The sequence below is a fragment of the Megalobrama amblycephala genome, linkage group LG8, assembly GCF_018812025.1.
Source record: "Megalobrama amblycephala isolate DHTTF-2021 linkage group LG8, ASM1881202v1, whole genome shotgun sequence".
In the NCBI taxonomy this organism is placed as follows: Eukaryota; Metazoa; Chordata; class Actinopteri; order Cypriniformes; family Xenocyprididae; genus Megalobrama; species Megalobrama amblycephala.
Window position 1 is genome coordinate 8,810,495 of NC_063051.1, and position 20,559 is coordinate 8,831,053.

The 20,559-nt window shown below is 37.2% G+C and overlaps 1 protein-coding gene across 13 annotated transcripts in view; it reads right to left on the reverse strand.

Moving 5' to 3' along the window:
- Nucleotides 1-20,559, reverse strand: part of ptprt (protein tyrosine phosphatase receptor type T) — a 321,273-nt gene that overhangs the window by 175,852 nt on the left and 124,862 nt on the right. For all 13 annotated transcript variants that reach the window (XM_048199084.1, XM_048199081.1, XM_048199083.1 and 10 more), the window contains exons 3-6: nt 17,442-17,713; nt 14,868-14,949; nt 12,070-12,185; nt 11,390-11,564 (exon numbers count right to left, since the gene is read on the reverse strand). In XM_048199084.1, the coding sequence (XP_048055041.1) occupies nt 11,390-11,564; nt 12,070-12,185; nt 14,868-14,949; nt 17,442-17,713 (645 nt within the window). The remainder of the gene's footprint in view (nt 1-11,389; nt 11,565-12,069; nt 12,186-14,867; nt 14,950-17,441; nt 17,714-20,559) is intronic.

Genomic DNA, 20,559 nt, shown 5'->3' on the forward strand with positions numbered 1-20,559 from the left:
GCTAACTCCTCGGCTCCTGCTTATCTGGGCTGTAGTATTACTGCGCTCTAATCCATCTCTGTAGTGAAGCCCACTCGCAGGCAGGCTACGGACACACATACAGACTTCCAAAATCCTTCACTAATACTTCTCTCTGTCTGCGTGTAGATAACTCAGTGCATCAGCATCACACACATAAACACCTCTCTCAAAAAATGCACACAGACCAGACAGAATTGCTTTGAAACTCTACATGCTCAATCTGTATTTCTATCCAATATCCTGAAACCACACACAAGCTCTGTTCCAAAACCTAGTGAGCTATCTACTTAGATAGCTGCCTCCTAAGGAAACTAACATGGAACCTCATAAATAACTGATTTGGAACGCTCTACACAGGCCGAAAATCAGTACTCACGTCACAAAGCAGAACACAAGAAATGTGACTCTCGAATGATTCCAATAATTTGATATTAGAATGACACTTAGCTAATGGTGTAATATTTTAATAAACATGAAAAATGCACATATATGGTTTTTAATTAGATTGAGCTCTTTTTATTACCACTTTGCAATATTGATTGAAATACGAGTCTATTTATATATAAATAAATAAATAAAAAATAAATACACCGATCAGGCATAACATTATGACCACCTTCCTAATATTGTGTTGGTCCCACTTTTGCTGCCAAAACAGCCCTGACCCATCGAGGCATGGCCTCCACTAGACCTCTGAAGGTGTGCTGTGGTATCTGACACCCAGATGTTACAGCAGATCCTTTAAGTCCTGTAAGTTGTGAGGTGGGGCCTCCATGGATCGGACTTGTTTGTTCAGCACATCGCACAGATGCTCAATTGGATTGAGATCTGGGGAATTTGGAGGCCAAGTCAACACCTCAAACTTGTTGTTGTGCTCCTCAAACCATTCCTGAACCATTTTTGCTTTGTGGCAGGGTGCATTATCCTGCTGAAAGAGGCCACAGCCACCAGGGAATACTGTTTCCATGAAAGGGTGTACATGGCCTGCAACAATGCTTAGGTAGGTGGTATGTGTCAAAGTGACATCCACATGGATCCACATCCCAGCAGAACATTGCCCAGAGCATCATGGTGCCATGTGTTCCCCAGTTAAGCGACGCACACGCACCCGGCCATCAACATGATATTAAATAAAATGTGATTCATCAGACCAGGTCTTCTTCCATTGCTCCGTGGTCCAGTTCTGATGCTCACGTGCCCACTGTTGACGCTTTTGGGGGTGGACGGGGTCAGCATGGGCACCCTGACTGGTCTGCGGCTATGCAGACCCATACACAACAAACTGAGATGCACTGTGTATTTTGACACCTTTCTATCAGAACCAGCATTAACTTCTTGAGCAATTTGAGCTACAGTAGCTCGTCTGTTGGATCAGACCACACGGGCCAGCCTTCGCTCCCCACGTGCATCAGTGAGTCTTGGCCGCCCATGACCCTGTCGCCGGTTCACCACTGTTCCTTCCCTGGACCACTTTTGATAGATACTGACCACTGCAGACCGGAAACACCCCACAACAGCTGCAGTTTTGGAGATGCTCTGACCCAGTCGTCTAGCCATCACAATTTGGCCCTTGTCAAACTCCCTCAAATCCTTACGCTTGCCCAGACACATCAACCTTGAGGACAAAATGTTCACTTTCTGCCTAATATATCCCACCCACTAACAGTATATATATAAAATAATATATATATAAAATAAAATAATTGTGTAATGTTAATTAATTGCCAATAAACAGAAATTAAAAGTGAACTGAGAAAAATTCTGCAGTCTACTGCACTCTTTTACAGTAGGTTAATATTTCCTACATGTCCTTCATCAACTACACGGACATCATACTAAACAGAGACTATAGAGAATCGATCCAGATTACGCCCTGGAGTACAGTCCCAGATTACAGCTGTCACCTGTCATTAGCACCTCTACCCGAGGCCATCCCTCTGTCTATGAATCCATTAGCTATATCAACACTATATTATTCTCTTTCATTCACCCTCACATGAAAGGTCCAGTGCTGACCAGTGGCATATCAATAAGGCCATACTGGACAGACCTTGCTATTATTCTGCTGATGTGAGTCTGTGGGGAGAGTGTGGTGTGGAGGGCCCTGCGGGGCTCCTGTCTTGTCAGAGGCAGAGAGGGGTTTCATGAACCATGGGGACACCAAGACCTGCATATTAACTAGCCTAGCGCACATCGTGAGGTTACAGCGCATAGGCCCGGGATTCAATGAGAGAGGGTGAAAATTCAAGAAGTGGAGGTTATATCTACATTAGAATACTCAATTCAGTCAGTCAGTTCATTTTATATCTATGATGAACCAGATAAAACGGTTCCCTCCAAAATCCCAATTTAACCCACTGATTTTTTTAATAACCTGTGCAAATGATTAAAAAGTACCTGTGCATACTTTCTCCTAGAATGAACTAAAACTTTTATTTCTCCCACATCTCTCACCCTCTGACACTGTGATGCAAATGTGTATAAATGGGCTAATAAGGCACAGAGGGTTTTGGGTTAAAATTGCATCAGGGTGAGATTGTGAGAGGACATGAGAGAGTGAAAAGCGACTGTCAGAAAGAATATTACTTAACACAGATTAGCATACATTAAATATGAAAAACGGGAGAGGTTTGACACCACATAGGCTTGGAGTAGAGATAAAGAAAACAGAAACGGAAGAGAAAAAAGAAAATAAAGATGATAATGCAGGCAGATGAAAATTATTGTATGTCGAAATGTGTCTGAGACAGAAACTAAGAATAATGACAGGATAGTGCTGCCCACAGGAAAGATAAATCACAAAAGACATCTCAATTGTTTCTCATTGACTAAAAGAGATTAAATAGAGAGCAAATTGAGAGGTCTACTTTTTCCTACTGAAAAAAGTAATCATCTGCTTATGTTTGTCTTCTGGAATTTCATAAGAGATCTCAATAACGTCTCAGAATGTGTTCAAATTTGCCAAAGAAAGCCAAAGAAAAACAGATCTCAGTGGCCAGGTAAATTCTGTTGTCAGTTCATCTTTCAGTGCTTTAGTCCCATTGTGTACACACACAGTTCAGAAATGTACAGGAGTGACAAACGCATTTTACAACCGTATTAACTACTGAAAAATGCAGGGAGTGACAAACACATTTACAGTAAAAAACTTCTACGCAGTGTGTACAGAATCGGACTGAACAGATGACGTATTTAAACCCGAATCAGAGATGTGTCTCTCTTCGGTATGTGCACACTGCAAGAAAACCACAGGGAAAGTGGTACGATCCTTGACTCATTTGTGTTGCCAGATCTTGCTAGAAAAATAAGACAGCGAATAAGAATTAGCCCGTAATAAACTGAGATAAATCAAAATGCGTTATATTCAAAACAAGACCAAAATATTGCAACCCGCACCTGTCCATTTTACTATCTCCGCAAACCTGATCGCTTTACGAACCAAACCCAAAGCCCAAAAACACTTATAATAAAGTGGACATGGCAACATTTCAAGAGCGTGCTCTGCAAAGCAACCTTACAAACATTAACAAAACACGACGTCTCGGTAGACGGTGGTTTAGTAAAAATTGCGGAACATGATGAGTCTTTGGTTGCCATCAAAAATAGCGGATAACAAACACATGAGATGCCAGAATGTTGCTATGGTTACCATGCTGTCAATCATTGCAATTTTCAGGAGTGAGTCATGTTCTGTACACACACAGAACAAAAATTTAGGGGATTCACTCCTTATTTAATGCGGTTGTCACTCCTGAATCGTTACAGTGTGCATATGGCCAGTATGAACTTGTCAACATTTCTCATAACATCCTTCAGATCTGACTTGCTATCCACATTCATTTTATAGCTGTGTACACAATGATTATCTCATTTGTCTCTATATTTATTTGTCTAAATTAACTTTAGGAGAAACATCTAAAGCCTCTTTTCCACCATCGGGCCGAACAGTTCTTAGAATGGTAAGGAACAGTTCCAGTTGTGTTTCAACAGAATTCTCGGCACGGTTGTCTAACTGTGCTGAACTGTGCTGGTAGAATCCGTGAAGTGACGTCACCATCAGTGTTGGGTAAGTTACTCAAAAAAAGTAATCCACTACAAATTACAAATTACTACATTAAAATTGTAATTTGATTACATTACTGATTACTGCATGTAAAAAGTAATCAGATTACTAATTACTTTACATTCAAATTATTTTGCAAACCTATAAAACCTACAAATATACACCACAAACTGAAACTCATAGTTCTTTCCTTAATTTAATATTGACTGAAAAATATTACAGAAGTATGAAAACAGCAACTTGACTTAAAAATATTCGTAAATCATCTGTAGGAGGCTTATTCATTCTAACGTAATCATAACGGTCGCCTGAGGGCACTCAACAACCACGTCATCTGTGAGATTCTAACAAACTAAAAATAACTTTATTAAAACTAATAAATAGCTATATGAAATATTGCACACTTGTTAATGTGTTTATTTTTGTTTGCAGTTTTCGTTATAGTATTTAATGATTATGAACACATATTAAGCATGACAAACCAATTATACAATCGATGAAACTAAGCTGGCACGTATGTATGATTACAAAATAAAGTCATTAAGATTGTTATTAATATTATTTTATAAAGTAACATGTAGGATAAAAGTAGTTTTATCACGTATTGAACAGTTTCTGTGACAGCTCCTAATATTTTTTTTCTTTTAACAAGAGTAATATATGATCATCCTCCATAACCCAGTCATTATTTATATCTCATATCATCAGTAAACTGTTGCGTTGCCAAGGCAACAACTGACGCTTTTATATTACACTCCAAAGAGCAGCCGTTATCAGCCCCAAAGTGGAAAATGAAACCGTAACCGTACCAGCTGGCCCGGATCGGCACGGAATGGAACGGTTACGCAATAAGAACCATTCAGCCGATGGTGGAAAAGCAGCTCAAGAAAAAGCTAATAATTAAACTACATTTGCATATATATATATAAATATAAAGGAAGCCTCATCATTATGCAAGAATGTCAAACCAATCACAATTCAGTATGCAAATAAGTGTTAGAAAGAAGACCAATGTAAATGCCTCATTCATTCATTCGTATGTCAAAAGATTCAGGCTCAATTAGTTGCATAAGTTTAATATTAAGGTTAGGAGTTTAGAACAACCTAACAAGATTGTTTGAAGAATATTTACACCACTGCATTCCAAGTACTCTAATAAAACATAATTGTGAACTCATTAAAACTCCTGAGCTATGAAAGAGCAAACTGTGAGCAATAAACTGTTACTGTGGCTGAGAAAGCAATCAGGGGGGACACATGCATGCATAAGGGAAACATATTTACAAAGAAAATCCCAAGAGAGCCAAAGCAAACAAGAATAAAACAGCAATATGAGAAGAAAATGACAAATAATGGGACTTTCTCCATGGTCACCAGCAGCAACATACCCTCATATCACAATTACTACCACCTCTCTGTCTGTCTTTCTCTCTATCTCTCTCTCCTTGCCATCAGCCGGTGGTTATTAATGACCCCTGCACCCCTCTGTGAGCACCCCATTTATAAAACTCACCGTTTTAATCTCTCTCAGTGTGTGTTACTCCCCCGCGTTCCCTCAGCCTCCAAACACACTCATACATTCAGTGGCTGACACCTTTCTGGAGGATTGAGAATGCAATGGCCGGTACTTACAGTTCAGGCACCTATCCAAAACTGAGCACACTTCCTCGTATTTACACACAATCTTTCTCTCTCTCTTTTTCTGTCAGTTGCTTAACCAGTTATCCAACTCATCCACAATGTTCCTTAGTATTTTATGGTGTTTCCCTGCTTTTTGAAACTTGATTGATGTGTTAATGCACATTAAAAATGAGCTGTGTTAAGATTCTTGTGAATTCATCACTTTCTAATCATCAAAAAAAAAAAAAAAAAAAAAACTCAACAAAATTCCCACAGAAATGTTAATTTGCTCTTAATTTACTGTTAATTTACTCACCCTCAGGCTATCCAATATGTATGTATCTTTTTTTCTTCAGTAGAACTGTAAAGAAGATTTTTAGCTGAAACCATGGTCCTTGGTGATTTATATAATGCAAGTCAATGGATACTGTCACTTTAAGAGTAAATAAAGTATACAAAGGCAAAACAAAATGAATACCAGTGGCTCCTGATGATATATTGAGGTCTTATGAAGCAAAACAGTCAGTCTGTGTAAGAAACTGCACAAATAATGCTGTAAATAATGTCCAGTTTCTTGCACAGGCTGATCATTTTACTTCATAAGACCTCAATGTATCATCTGGAGCCACGGGTATTCATTCTGTTTCTGTTGAATCACCAAGGGCCACGGTTTCAGCTAAAAATCTTCTTTACTGTTCTACTGAAGAAAAAAAAAAACACACACCTACATCTTGGATGGCCTGGGGGTGAGTAAATTTTCATTTTTGGGTGAACTATACCTTTAAGAAAGCATAAAATCAGCATATTAGAATGATTTTTGGAGGATCATGTGACACAGAAGACTGGGGTATGAAAATTATCTTTGCCATCAAATAATAAATTATATTTTAAAAACAGATACTATAAATTATAATCATATTTCACATTATTACTGTTTTTACCATATTTTTGATCAAATAAATGGAGCCATTGTGAGCATAAGAGACATCTTTTATTTATTTATTTTTTTTATATAAATCTTATCGACCTCAAACTTTTAAACAGGTAGTGCAATTTTTTTTCTCAAAAAGAAAAACAACAACCAGAATAATTTAGCAAATGTTGTGATGTTCATGCTAAAAAACAAGAAGAAAAAAAAATAAATAAATTGGCCAACAAGGTCTGAGGTACTTAATCAGGCATGATTTTACTTCTCCAGTAAATTTATCTCTTAGGCGTCTGCATTTCTTCAGCTATAGCGGCTCAAGCTTTTGGCCTTTCGAGCTCAGCTAACATGAAAAGTTATGCCCCCAGCAAGTTCTCTTTATTAATTGTCAGTGTCTGGCTGGAACGGTGCCACTCATGCCATACACGCTGCTGCCACCCCCTCCCCCTGGACTGAATCCCTGGCACTGCATGCATTAATTAATGCATATTTCATTTAGCATGCCTGTGCTGTGCAGCATATTGCCTTGCACTCTATTCATTTCCCCAGGGAAATGATGTTGTACATCACCCCTCTGCTGGCTCCCCTAATCACACACATATCCAGACACATCCACACACCTCTGAATTCCCAGGAAGACACTGGAACCTCTAAACACCTGAGGCGCTCACAGCCTGAGGGATATTGCCCCATCGCGAAACACCCCTCCCAGGACATGCTCGGCAAGGCCAGATGGCAGTGATCGCTGGCAAAGTAAGCAACAAACATGCCGCTCGAGAAATCATGCAGCCACTATAAGTGACACCTCTGTTAGCTTCTATATTTGGCATGTTAATCAGACACATACTAATACTACAAATATTGACTATTACTGTATTGTTGAGTTGAGTTACAGAAAATAGCCAATATGTAAATGATAATACGCAAAATCAATATACAATTTAACATACTGAACTACTGTATATTACTTGGTAGAAAAATTGTTTATCGTAATTATAATTAATAATAATAGTTATTTAATGAACATGGTCATCGTATTCCATGTTGTTGCAACCATTTCATAAAATCAATAACCCATTAGAAGTAAAAATAAATAATTTTTACCATAGTTAAGAGGTTTAAAATTGATTTTGTGCCCAAGAAAAAGAACCCTGTTTGGGTTTCTTTGTTTAGGTTCACTGAATATTAAATTGATAGATTCATTTAAGCATATTTCTAATAAATAAGATTTATATAAAATGCTAATCAGTGCTGAAGCGTTAATTTAACACAGATATCCTCGACACGCACATTGTTTGACTTTGAAAATTGGGGGAGGGGGGTGGATACTGTACGCATCAGTCTAAATTCAAACTTTAAAAATTCTGTGCTACAAATACATTTTACGTAGAAACAAACGGGTGATGATGAATTTGAATTTTGTAAAGACAACAACAACAACAACAAAAAACCCAACAAATTAACAAATCCATTTTACTATGATTAAGGGGATGTATCAATTTCAAAAATGTGTAATTTTGCACATCCCTAATTTGGTGTAGCTGACCGTTCATTTACATATTAGTGATCTTTAATTAAATTTGGAATTCAAGCAGTCACCGCTTAAACACTTGAAATAACACATTTAACAACAGCCTTGAAAATAGTTTACCTGCATTCCTCACATTGTATCACAAGATAATATTATGTTGAACTTACTAGCATACTTGCAAATGCTCAATAGATAACTCTACTGTACTTTATAAATATAGCTTCATAAGATGAAAATGATAAGAGATTGTGTCTATTTGTACTTGAAATCCATATCAAGAAAGCTATAAATGATAAATCAAACACTGTTCAAAAGTTTGGGGTCAGTAAGAATGCTGAATGTTCTTGAAAGAAGTATATGCCCGTCAAGGTGGCATACAGTATATCTGATTTAAAAAATGCAGTAAAAACAGTAATATTGTGAAACATAATATATTTTAAAATGTAAATATATATATATATATATATATATATTATATTATATTATATTATATTATATTATATTATATTATATTATATTATATTATACGCTGATTTGCTGCTCAAGAAATATTGATTATTATCAATGTTAAAAACAGTTGCTGTGTAATTATTTTGAGGGAAACTATTTTTTCAGTATTCTTTAATGAATAGAAATTCAAAAGAAAAAAAACAACAACTTTTATTTGAAAAAAAAAAAAAAAATGTAACATTATAAATGTTGATACCGCCACTTGTAATCAAATGAAAGTATCCTTGCTGAACAAAAGTATTAATTTAATAGTCTAATAGTAATAATGAATCACATCACGTATACAGTTTAAAATGTACATATTTAATTTATGAACAGTATATGCAAACTATTCAAGGTATTAATAAGCAATTGAACGATGATGATTGTTGTTTGACTGAAGTTTTTACTTGGTTCTTGGGATAAAGTTTCTATTATTTTCCTTTTTGATACAGAAGGACTTGAAACTGTCCCGCAGTGTTCACTCTAGCAGCGACAGCAATGCTAAATCATCTGCAAAGAGAAGCTTTAGATTCACTATCATGCTGGGTACACCTGGGAACTCGTGTGGTTCCAACTGTAATGCAGGTTTGTCAGGCCTTAAACTTACTTTTACTGTCTGAGTCAAAGATTCGTGTCTTTTTGAATGGTGCTTTGATAATAATATACAAGTATTACTATATTATAACTATATATACACACACACACACAGTTATAGAGAAGTCATATGACTTCTCGAAGTTCAACCAATGTTGCTAGTTTGAGACGGGAGATGTGTAGTCTATTAATGGGAAACCTATTTGAAAATATTAATTATTTCTGCAATTTCACTAGTGACTAGTGCCACACCAATTACACACTTCACCCTAAATGATTAGTCAATTAAATCTTAAATCCACCAATTATTGCTCAGTCTACCTTAAATATAATTTTTTTTAGTCATCTCATTAGTATTCATAGACATTAATTTTTTTGCATTTCAATAGACACTGATATATAAAATAAACATATTGACGGCTTTTTATGCATGACTTCACGATAATAAAAAAATCCTCTGTTTAGGTTAAAAGAATATCGAACAGGTAGATTAATTTTAGCGTATTTCTAATAAATGCGATTTATTAAATATGCTTAACAGTGCTGGAACGTTCATTTGAAAAAAAAAAAAACATTGAAACTTTGAAAAAAGTTAATATATTGCCTATCTGTCTAAATTCAAAATGAACAAATTGTATGCTACAAATGCACTTTACATAGGACAGTTAGCACTGATGTCTCTGCAGGGATTAAAGGGTTTAATCTTGTCTTTTTGCAAAAACAGCAGGGAGAAACTGTTGGATTTTAACTATTTCTCATTTTTCTTTCCAAGTGCCATATGGGTAGACATTCTTGATTCCCAGGCAAAGCTTATCAGGGGTAAAAAAGCACCACTAAAGGTGTTTTTGGCTATGCTAATCACACACAGCACAGCTACAGCCAAACAGATGCTAGCACTTCTCTCAAATCCAGTGACCACAGCCACACGCTAACAAGCCTTGCAGAAATGGACCAACAGTTTTTGTTATCTCTGCTTAAGTGGTACAATGTCTCTGTAGTGAAGCTGAGGCTCTACCCCATTATCTTAAGAAACAGAGAGAATCAAGGCCTCTGTACTAGTCGTTAGCAATGCTAGCTGAAATAATGAACACTCTGTGGGTAACAATTCAGGAGGAATCCTGCTGCTGATGGTTGAAGCCAGTCATAAGTGCTATTTTGTGGGCTGTGGGTTTGTGTGTGTGTGTGTGTGTGTGTGTGTGTGTGTGTGTGTGTGTGTGTGTATGTGTGCATGTTTTGGTGAGCATCTCTCAACGTGCACACCTTTGAAAGCCAATGTCCCTGAACAATAGGCCACATTTATGAAATGTGAGTTACAGTAATTTGCATAAAATCAAAGTAAACTTCCTGCATACATATACGTTTTCAGGCAACAGGCAAGAATGCAGAACATAAATGTAAATATATTTGCATCATTATAGCAAAGTCCTTGTTTTCATTTAATTATTTCAGCTTGAGTAAAGCAATTAAAATGGTCAAGAAGATCAATGAACAAATGCTAAACTAAATCAAAATAACTTTGATTTTACTTCAAACTTAAGCTTGATAAAAATGATAAATTACACTGTACAATAATAATAGTAAACTGTTATTGCTATATTTTATTTTAAATATATAATGTATATAAAACATATGAATATTATTAATATTAATAATAATAGTTGTTTGGTTATATTTAAAACATACTATTACAGTGCAAAAGTTATTTATAAAAATGTAATATAAATTTGTTATTAAATATTCATTTCATTTAATATTAATATTAAAAAAAAACTATACAATTATTAAATATATAGATTTTTTATTAACATTTGCACTGTTTTTTAAAATATAGCCAAAAAACTAGCCAACAAACCTTCTTTTTCCTTTGCTGTGATTGGCTAATCAACATGAGGAGGATGGCTCTTGTCTTAGATACTGCCTGTCAGCCAACAGAATTGAGTAGATTTTAATGTGGCCAAGTATCAGCCAGACTGATGAAAATTGTTTTTGACTATTGAAGAGCTTATCAAATACTACATGAAAAGAAGACAATTTCATTGGCCCAAAAGTAATTGGATTATTATTACAAATTCCCAATGACCGTTTGGAAAGGACAAATCCTTTAGAACCATTGGCATACATGCATTCAGGTGTCCATACGCACCTTTGACGCTCAGCTCAGCATAGTTGGACACTCCAGATCCTCCATCGGAACGAATCACGCAGCGGTAACGGCTGGTGCTCCGCTGTGACGTGTCCGTTACGCTAACGGTGGCGGAGAATCGTCGATGGTTCACCACTCGGGTTACCATGAGAGACGTGTCTTTACCGTTCCATTGCTGAAAGACAGGAAAATAATCATTCTTGCAACACCTGATAATAAGCACACATAATGATATTTTATAAGATGGTCCATAGTGTCACATCAAGACAGAGGCACAAACTCTCAAAACACAGTGTGAACTGGTGTTATATCTTCATGTCTCAGAGCTGTAGGACAGGATTGATGGAGGCTTATAGTCTCCAGCCAAGGGAAAAAGTAATTTTATCCAAGACTTCATGGACACTGACACGGGCTTAGAAATCTTGCTGACAAAAATCTCCAACAAGTTATTAAGTTTCCTCAAGCGATGTGTCTCGAGACCAAGGTTCAAAACCTCCCAATGCAAATGGTGTGAATGATACACGCACACACATAATAGAGATGCTTAGAGATTTAAAAAAACAAACATGTTGAGCATGTATAATCAAACCAGGTTTGGTGTGTCTATGAATGTTTCTATAGGTCTGTTGTTGTTGCTTTGTGTAGGATAATATGTATGTGAGGTTGTGTGCATAACTCACCTGTAGCCAGAGTTTGTCATGTTGTGACCATTTGCCTCCAGCAATACACTGGAAGGTTGCATTCTGTCCCACATTCACCTCAACATTCTGCAGCCGCAGAAAATGTGGTGTCTTGCCTATTAAACAAAACACATTTACCTTCAAAAAACATCATATAGCACCCATGCAAATGAAAAAAACCCACACAGACAGCAACTCTAAAACAGCAATGAACAACGAACATGTTCCACTAACATTTGATAATAACAAAGTATTCAAAAACTTTTTAATTTTGATTAGAATACTGTTTTTGGCATATGATTTTATCATTTCGAACCTAACAAACATCTTTTTGTCAAATGTTTAGCTTATAAAGTGTACTTGTGCTATCTTTCCTTACAAAATATCAAAACAGGCATCTTTTATAATATCTAATGAAATGACATTCTGTTTTTTTAAGTGTCCAAATGCTCTTTTGAGCTCTTGTATATGTTTTAAACATGGCTTCTGGCTGTTTTTTTCTGATTGTACATTTAGAATCACCATCTGAAAACAAGAAATTTAATAAGGCTTGCATTGTACTCAATAATATTTGCAATAGACATTCTCTCCTTTGCATGTACAGGTGCATAGAGGTTTAAGGCCCCGGTATACTTCAAACGAAATCAAAGAACGAACTGATGTGACGTCATTTCGAACAAAATCAGGCCAAAACGAAGTTCGTTTTGTGTTCTTTTTGGAAGTTCGAAACGGCTTGCCAAAGCGAACTTTCAGGAAAAGTTCGCTCCAGCAGCAAAACACCTTCGTACTACCATTGGTCAGTGACGATAATGTAATAGGAGGTGTGCGCCGAGGCTCCGCCTTCACTCGCGTGGGACGAGTCTTTGACTCATTTCGATAAGAGGTAAGAGCTCCGCGGGTGAAAACATGAACACACTGGATAGGCGCTTTATAGTACAAAATGAAGTTGTGCTTGTAAAAAAATTAGGCACTAACACTGTTTTTCATGTTTGATACTGTAAAGCTGCTTGATTTTAAGCAATCTATAGAATAAGTACTATATAAATAAACGTGACTGGAGTGCTAATTTGCAGAGCTCGTGCTAACATACCATGCTGTTATAATCAGACGCTTTTCTTATGCTTTCTATAATAAATGCTTGCTGTTTTCTCATTTTTGTTGTGTTTATTTTGTTACTGAGAAGAAAGTGCACATCACATAATACATATTCATCTAACCGTCGCTCTCAGCAGTGTGGGCGGCGTCAGATGTTCGTTTAGAGTACATCGCTGGTCACGCATTTCGAACTTCGTCTTACCTCTAAACGAAGAATGAAAAAGAACTTTGTTTGAAGTATACTGGGGCCTTTACAGGTGCCATTTGTCATTTAACAGCACTAGCTGAACTCACTACAGCAGTCTCCACCCACTCTTCCTGCCAGCTTTATTATCTGTGAATGTACAGTAAGCATTCCGCACAAAAGCAATACTGCAATATTGAAAATATCCTTTTCAATTAAAGTAATTCAGAATATGGATTTCTTTTTTTACTATCTCTGCTATAACAGGTGGAAAGCATTACGATTTAATGATGAAATCTTAAAATTACCCACACATATTATTATGGCACAAGATAAAATATATATTTGTGCCTTTTCAAAAAAGTTCTTAATACATTTCTTGAAAATTCTGGTTGTGTAAAATAAAATACTAGCTTACTGCATAATGTGCAATATACATTGCATTCAAAGGCTGTATGAATCGCAGCAATGCTACGAAGGCTGTCCCAAATCTAAGGCTCCTTCGAATTGAGCCTGCAACTGCGTCCATTTACCGGGCCATAATATATAGAAAGAGTGGAGCCACTTTAAAGCCTAGCCTGGCCCAAGATTCATTGTGAACTGGTGACGACTGGATTTTTTAGAGAGAAAATGCTGGATTACGCTTCTAAATAAGTATTGGGTTTCAGCTTACTTCACAAATACTTTCAAATGTTGACATATCTTATTAAGAGACAATTTTATAGATAGTTTATACTCTTTACTATGTACATAAATGGATCAAGGTGAACATATTTAGACATGTTGTGAACCCTGTTTTGTTTTTTCAGAGAGTTGAACATAACTTTCAAAAAAGTCCAGTACAAACATTACTGGAACTCGTCAACAGTTCATCACAATTGCTAGGCAACAAGAGCAATCTTTTATAGGCTAGACCGCCCCATTTAACAACAATTGATTCGACCAATAGCTGTGTCCATGCCTTCGAAGTCCACGTACTTTGAAGGATGCGGCCTCTGAATGCAATAGGTCATCTGACTGAAGGCACGATATGCTTTTCGCAACCCATTTTACTTCTGTAATCGGACATAATTTTCAACATGAAAAAAATGCTTTTGAAAAAATTATCATCAAGTCAAATTTTTTTTCTGGAATAACGTGCAATAATCAATCATGCACAATAAGACCAGGGGTCATTTTGACTTCTTTAATACGAATTAACCTAATTTCCTCACTGGCACTGATGGCCCTGCATTAGTGACAGAGAGATCTAAGACAATGGAAGTCAAAGGCTAAAGTTCTCCTGTCACAACAAGAATGATGGGGCCTGAAGTCTGAGCACTCAGCTCTGCAATCTGTCTCCCTCTCTCTCTCTCTCATCCACAGACTTGCTTGTTTGCTGGCCTTTTCCATCTCTGTTCAACCCTCGATCCACATGAAGTGCTTTTCACAGTAGTTGACAGACTGAACTCCTACAGCGTAGCCAAGACTGTGAAAGTAAGCAGGCGCTCTGTGTGTGTGTGTGTGTGTGTGTACTCACGGCAAGGGTGGGCCAAAACGTGTATCTCATCCACTGCGATGAACCCAGGATGCCCTTGTACAGATACTGCCTCAAAAATAACCTAAATGAGAGAAGAGGGGAGAGGAAACCAAGCGTTTAAATCAAGTCAGCTTGTTTCAGACTGAACTGAGATGGTCTATTTATTTCGAGCAAGAAAAGGATTGAAAATATTCAAAGTGCTAGCATAAACTGCTTAGACTAGTTTTACAAGTTAGTCACATAATTTTTCCTTCAAGCTGGTCATAACATTAAGTCAGTTACATAAAAAGGTAGATTGGTCTGATTTGAATCTGAAAAGTAAGAGTGAATAATTGCTAGTTGGCCAGCCTAGTCTTAATTTAGCTGCTATGTTTTATGCAACTGGCCCGTGTTCACACCAAGGACGCCAACTATAATGATAATGGCACAGAGGAATGATATCATTGGAATCACTTTCAGAATTAATGATTAAAATATTGACAGCCAATCAGAGTACAACAAACCATAAAACGTTCAATAATCTGATAATCTGCACTGAAAGTCTCGAGCACACACATATGGGACTGGCATGGTTTGCATGGCATACTGTACATGCCATGTGGTGAAGACATGTGTGGTCTGAACAATACCCTCTCTCTCAGTGCTGCCAAACGCTGGCACTAGAATGCCAAAACCTGGACACAGGATGCACTCGAGTCCCTGGCTTTCCAAAAAGGCCTCACTGTGACCAGTCAAGAGACTGAATCTACTTGCCCAGATTCAATTCTCACCATGTTATTCAGGATGAAACTGTAGAGACTGAAACCACAACCAGAGAATTTCACCTTTCAGATCAGAAATGTTGTGGAAACTACTTTCAGTTGCTATAGCTTTGTGTTGTTATTTAGATTGGTTCTCAAATCCCAACTTTACAAGAGAGAAGTGTGAGTATCCAATCTCAAGAAAGTCATACCTGTTTAGAACGACATGAGGTTGAGCAAATAATGACAGTATTTTCAATTTTGAATGAGCAAACCCTTTGCATTGTAATTTTATCAGCCTTGCTCCTACTCAAGGACATTGCTGCATTCATAATTTACTCACATTATGGCAGACTCAAATGATCTTTAAAATTGTCATGACATGGGAAAAAGACCTGCTTTTTTAAAATGTACCATCACAAGTTCAAAAAGAGACAGAATTCATTTGCCTTTTTTCCTTTTGCATATCATAAAACTTTACCCTTTAAACACTGTCACGTTGAAAGTGGCACCCTACTATTTAAAATGTATCACGGCAGGAAACAAGTCAATTAACCCAGAGATTCGTTTTGGCAAAATTGGCCACTTATCTGGCAAATTCGTTGCTCTAATCAAACTCTTAGTGGGATATTTTTCGGTATAGTTTATGCTCCCAGGGGCAGATTTTCTAGTAGATATTAGTTCTCGATATTAAGCATGCAATTTATTAAGTTCAACTCAGCAAGAGAAGCGAGTGCTTTGAAAAACTTTAAATGCCGTTTGGTGAACACAAACTGGGAACAAGCACAAAGAGTGTGAATCTCACAGTTTTTGTCGAGAACATGTCTGGGTCATATTTCAACAAAATAAGAAATATAAAATATAATTTTAATATTTTATTATAAATCATAAAATGCAATTTTTATTATAAAAATCTTACATTTTAAAAAAGAAATTGAAATCAAAATTATAATATTTATAACATGCAATTACTACCAATATACTAAATAAATAAATGTATATTATTGTTATATATACTTATTGATTATATTTACTTGCAAATGTTTTTGAGAGATTCACCCCAAAAGCACAAATACACACACACACATGCACCAAAGCTCTGATATTGCCTGCTGATCAAATAGATGCCCTCAGCAAATATTGCCTTTAGCAAATATTAGTCTGCTGTTTGCCAAGATAAGTTCAGTATTCCCAGCACAGGCTAAATATTTGCTCTTCTCATTAGTTAATTCAATTACATTGCTAATCTTATGAGGGTATTTCAATCCACAAATTGACGGTTGAATCTATAGACAGAAAGAAAGAAGAGAATAAGAGGCAGAGAGAGAGAGAGAGATCTGGGTATAAAGAGAAAAAGAAGGAAGGGGTGAGAGTGAGAGGTAATAAGCAAAAAGACAGATCTAAAATTAACAGCTAAAAGCTTATTCACCAGGGCCATTTGTGGGTGAGATTAGGGGACAGTGATTGCAGTGGTAATTGGAGTAGAGAGCAATCTACTGCCCCTCTCTGCAGTTCAATTGGAGCCATTCACCATGAATATAAGGCAGAAAATAAACTTTAGTCGATTTCAGTGGCCAAGGGGACAAAATTTGCAGTACATTTAGCTGCTGTTCTGTGCCTGCTATGGGGCACATTCTGCTAAAAAAAAAAAAAAGCTAGCTGTCTTGCTAATCATGACCAAGAGAGAAGAGCCATCATTTACTTCACTTCCATTGTAAGTGCATAAGTGTCAATACATTTGTTTTATATATAAAAAAAGATTCCTTTAAAGATAGGTTTACATATGCAGATTCTCTGAAACCCATGACTTTGGCATTGTTAGCGTCATGCTTACCTGATAGGAGTTGGGCCAAAAGGTGCTGATGGCCAGTTCAGCTTTCACCCAGCCTTCAGTGACGGGTGCTGAGGCATTCCAGATGGGATTCCCCTGCGGTCCACCATCCACTTTTATGTAGACATTGAGGGTTCCGGGACTCGTCCCATCCCGGCTGGACAAAGAGTAGTGGAAGTCTATGCAGTGGGTGTCATTCTCTTTTAGTGTGGGGAGAAGCAGGTGCGCCTTCTGGCCTGATGCACGACCCGAAGCATTCACCATCATGAAGGAGCCTAGAAGAGAAAAACAATGTACAATAACAAACAAACTCCCAGAAACTTAACTTAGAATGAATTGTAAGCAATAGAATAGAATAGAATAGAATAGAATAGAATAGAATAGAAACTCCCCGCCCAACCCCCCAAAAAAGAACTCTTACTGAAAAGGATGTTTTGAATAGAATACAGTAGAGTAGAGTACAGTAGAGTAGAACGGAATAGAAGCAGAGTAGAATAGAACAGAATAGAATAGAATAGAATAGAATAGAATAGAATAGAATAGAATAGAATAGAATATACACCCCCAACTCAACCCCCCAAAAAAGAACTCTTACTGAAAAGGATGTTTTGAATAGAATAGAGTAGAGTAGAATAGGAAAATAATAGAATAGAGTAGAATAGAATAGAATAGAATAGAATAGAAAAGAGTAGAGTAGTCGTAGTAGTAGAGTAGAATAGAGTAGAATAGACACCCCCTGACCAACCCCCAAAAAAGAACTCTGAAAAGGATGTTTTGAATAGAGTAGACTAGAGAAGAGAAGAGTAGAGTAGAATAGAATAGACACCCCCGCCCCACCCCAAAAAAGAATTCTTACTGAAAAGGATGTTTTGTATAGAGTAGCGCAGAATAGAATAGAATAGAACAGAATAGAATATATACCCCCTGGCAAACCCCAAAAAAGAACTCTGAAAAGGATGTTTTGAATAGAATAGAATAGAATAGAATAGAATAGAATAGACACCCCCACCCCACCCCAAAAAAGAACTCTTACGGAAAAGGATGTTTTGAACAGAGTAGCATAGAGTAGCGTATAGCATATTAGAATAGAGTACAGTAGAGTAGAATAGAATAGACACCCCCGACCAACCCCAAACTAAGAACTCTGAAAAAAGATGTTTTGAATAGAATAGAATAGAATAGAATAGAATTGACACCCCCACCCAACCCCAAACAAGAACTCTTACTGAAAAGGATGTTTTGAATAGAGTACTGTAGAGTAACGTATTGAATAGTGCAGTTTGATGTTTTGATGTTCAGTATCTTATACTCTTTTCACACACTGAAGGCTGCACTGTCATTTTACACAACACAATCATGTTCATGGTCTTTTGTGCCTTTGTAAGCAGAATACAGCACATAACTGGGTAACTGCCTGCTATAAAACCATATTGAGACTGTGAGTGCTGAGACACTATTTATGAAATGATTCTGCAGACACCTTTACATCTGTTTTACTCCAATTTTATGGGACAATGTGCTATATTACAGCCGTATGAGTGGTTTTGTACAAGTCTCTACTAACAATGGCACTGCATTAGAAAGAAGAAAGAGTGCAGGGCTTTAGAGCATACAAAAATCATATTTTAATTTTTCTTGAAAAAAGGTGCCAATCATTCATCTTCTTCAGGGAAAAGCATTTAGTTAAGCTAAAGGCCCAAAGGTAGCATTTTTGTATAAATTATAATAATTAAATTCGAGTTCTTGAAAAATCCTCACAAAAGACTTCAACTCATTCATGTCGGTTAAAAGGTTTTGGCCTTAACAAAGGTGACAGCCTAGTTATCAATCTAAACTTTGGCTATTCAATAGCGTTTTTACAGCAATTATAGTGCTGGCCTGTTCATGACTAGGTGACGCAAAGACCTTAGGAACATTTCAGAAGCTGTGTGCATACGCAGGTCCTTTCGCTAGGGACTATTCTGAGCTGTGACGTGCACAAGTCTACTATACTCAATATACGTTGCTCACAAAAATGTCATTTCATCAGAACACACAGCTACTTCTGATGCCCGCCAATGCAGAACCAGGCTTTTTGGATCCAGATGGTGTATAGACGTCAAGCTATGTGCATATGTTAAGGGCTAGGTTAAAACATCTCCTACGTAGGTCAAAATCAGTCCCAATTTTCGTGACACCTTTCTGCCTGGCTGTGCTAAATCACCATGCATAATTTGCTAGGTGAGCAGAGGAAGCCATTGCCATAACACCCTATTCATCACAAGTATTATCTAAGACATGACCACAAGACCCGGGCGCATCACATCTATCAATCAACACAACCTTGAGCCCTGGGATGAGGCCAATCAATTCCGCACACTGATCCAATCTAGCGAAGGCCCCCTAAACAGCGGGCTGGTAGTGAACTCGCCTGATTGCATTTCATATTCAACCCTCTCGGCCCACGTGCATTTTCCATCAGGTATTCCAAGCAGACATCTATATATTCCCTACCGTTGATGATTGCCAATATATATGTTCGGGCAAAACGAGGCCTTTGAACCGAGAGGCAATTTAGACCGAACCTACAAGCATGCAATCAGCTCTACTACCACGGTCAATACGAGTGTCCTCAATCACACCATCGGCCGCTTCAGTAGATTACACTGTCTTAAGCTGAGCTAATGTGAAATCGGATGTAATGGTTCTATGATAAATAATTCAACACGTTTTATTCTAGGTGGACTGGTGGATGCACAAATCACTCTTGATAAATCAGCTCGCACAAGCCAGACAACACTACAAACATGGCTGTGATTGGCACAGTCTTGCGGTGGGACTTTGCATGAGAATTTCAAATGGAAATTAATGTTTACATCACGAAGAACGCAATGTTGCCGCAGCTCTCACAGGAAAACCGATTAAAACGTGTAGCCTCTAAATTGCTTCGATGATATTACCTGATTTACATTATTTCCCGGAGTCCCAATGCACTGCACACGCTCACATTCACTGTACATTTCATTTTTTAATGAGTTCTGGGGTGAATCAAAATATTATTCAAAGTCATTTTTTATATTTTGAGAAATACTTGAGCGTGATGTACACCTTGTTATGTGCATTCTCAAAGGGCAACACTATT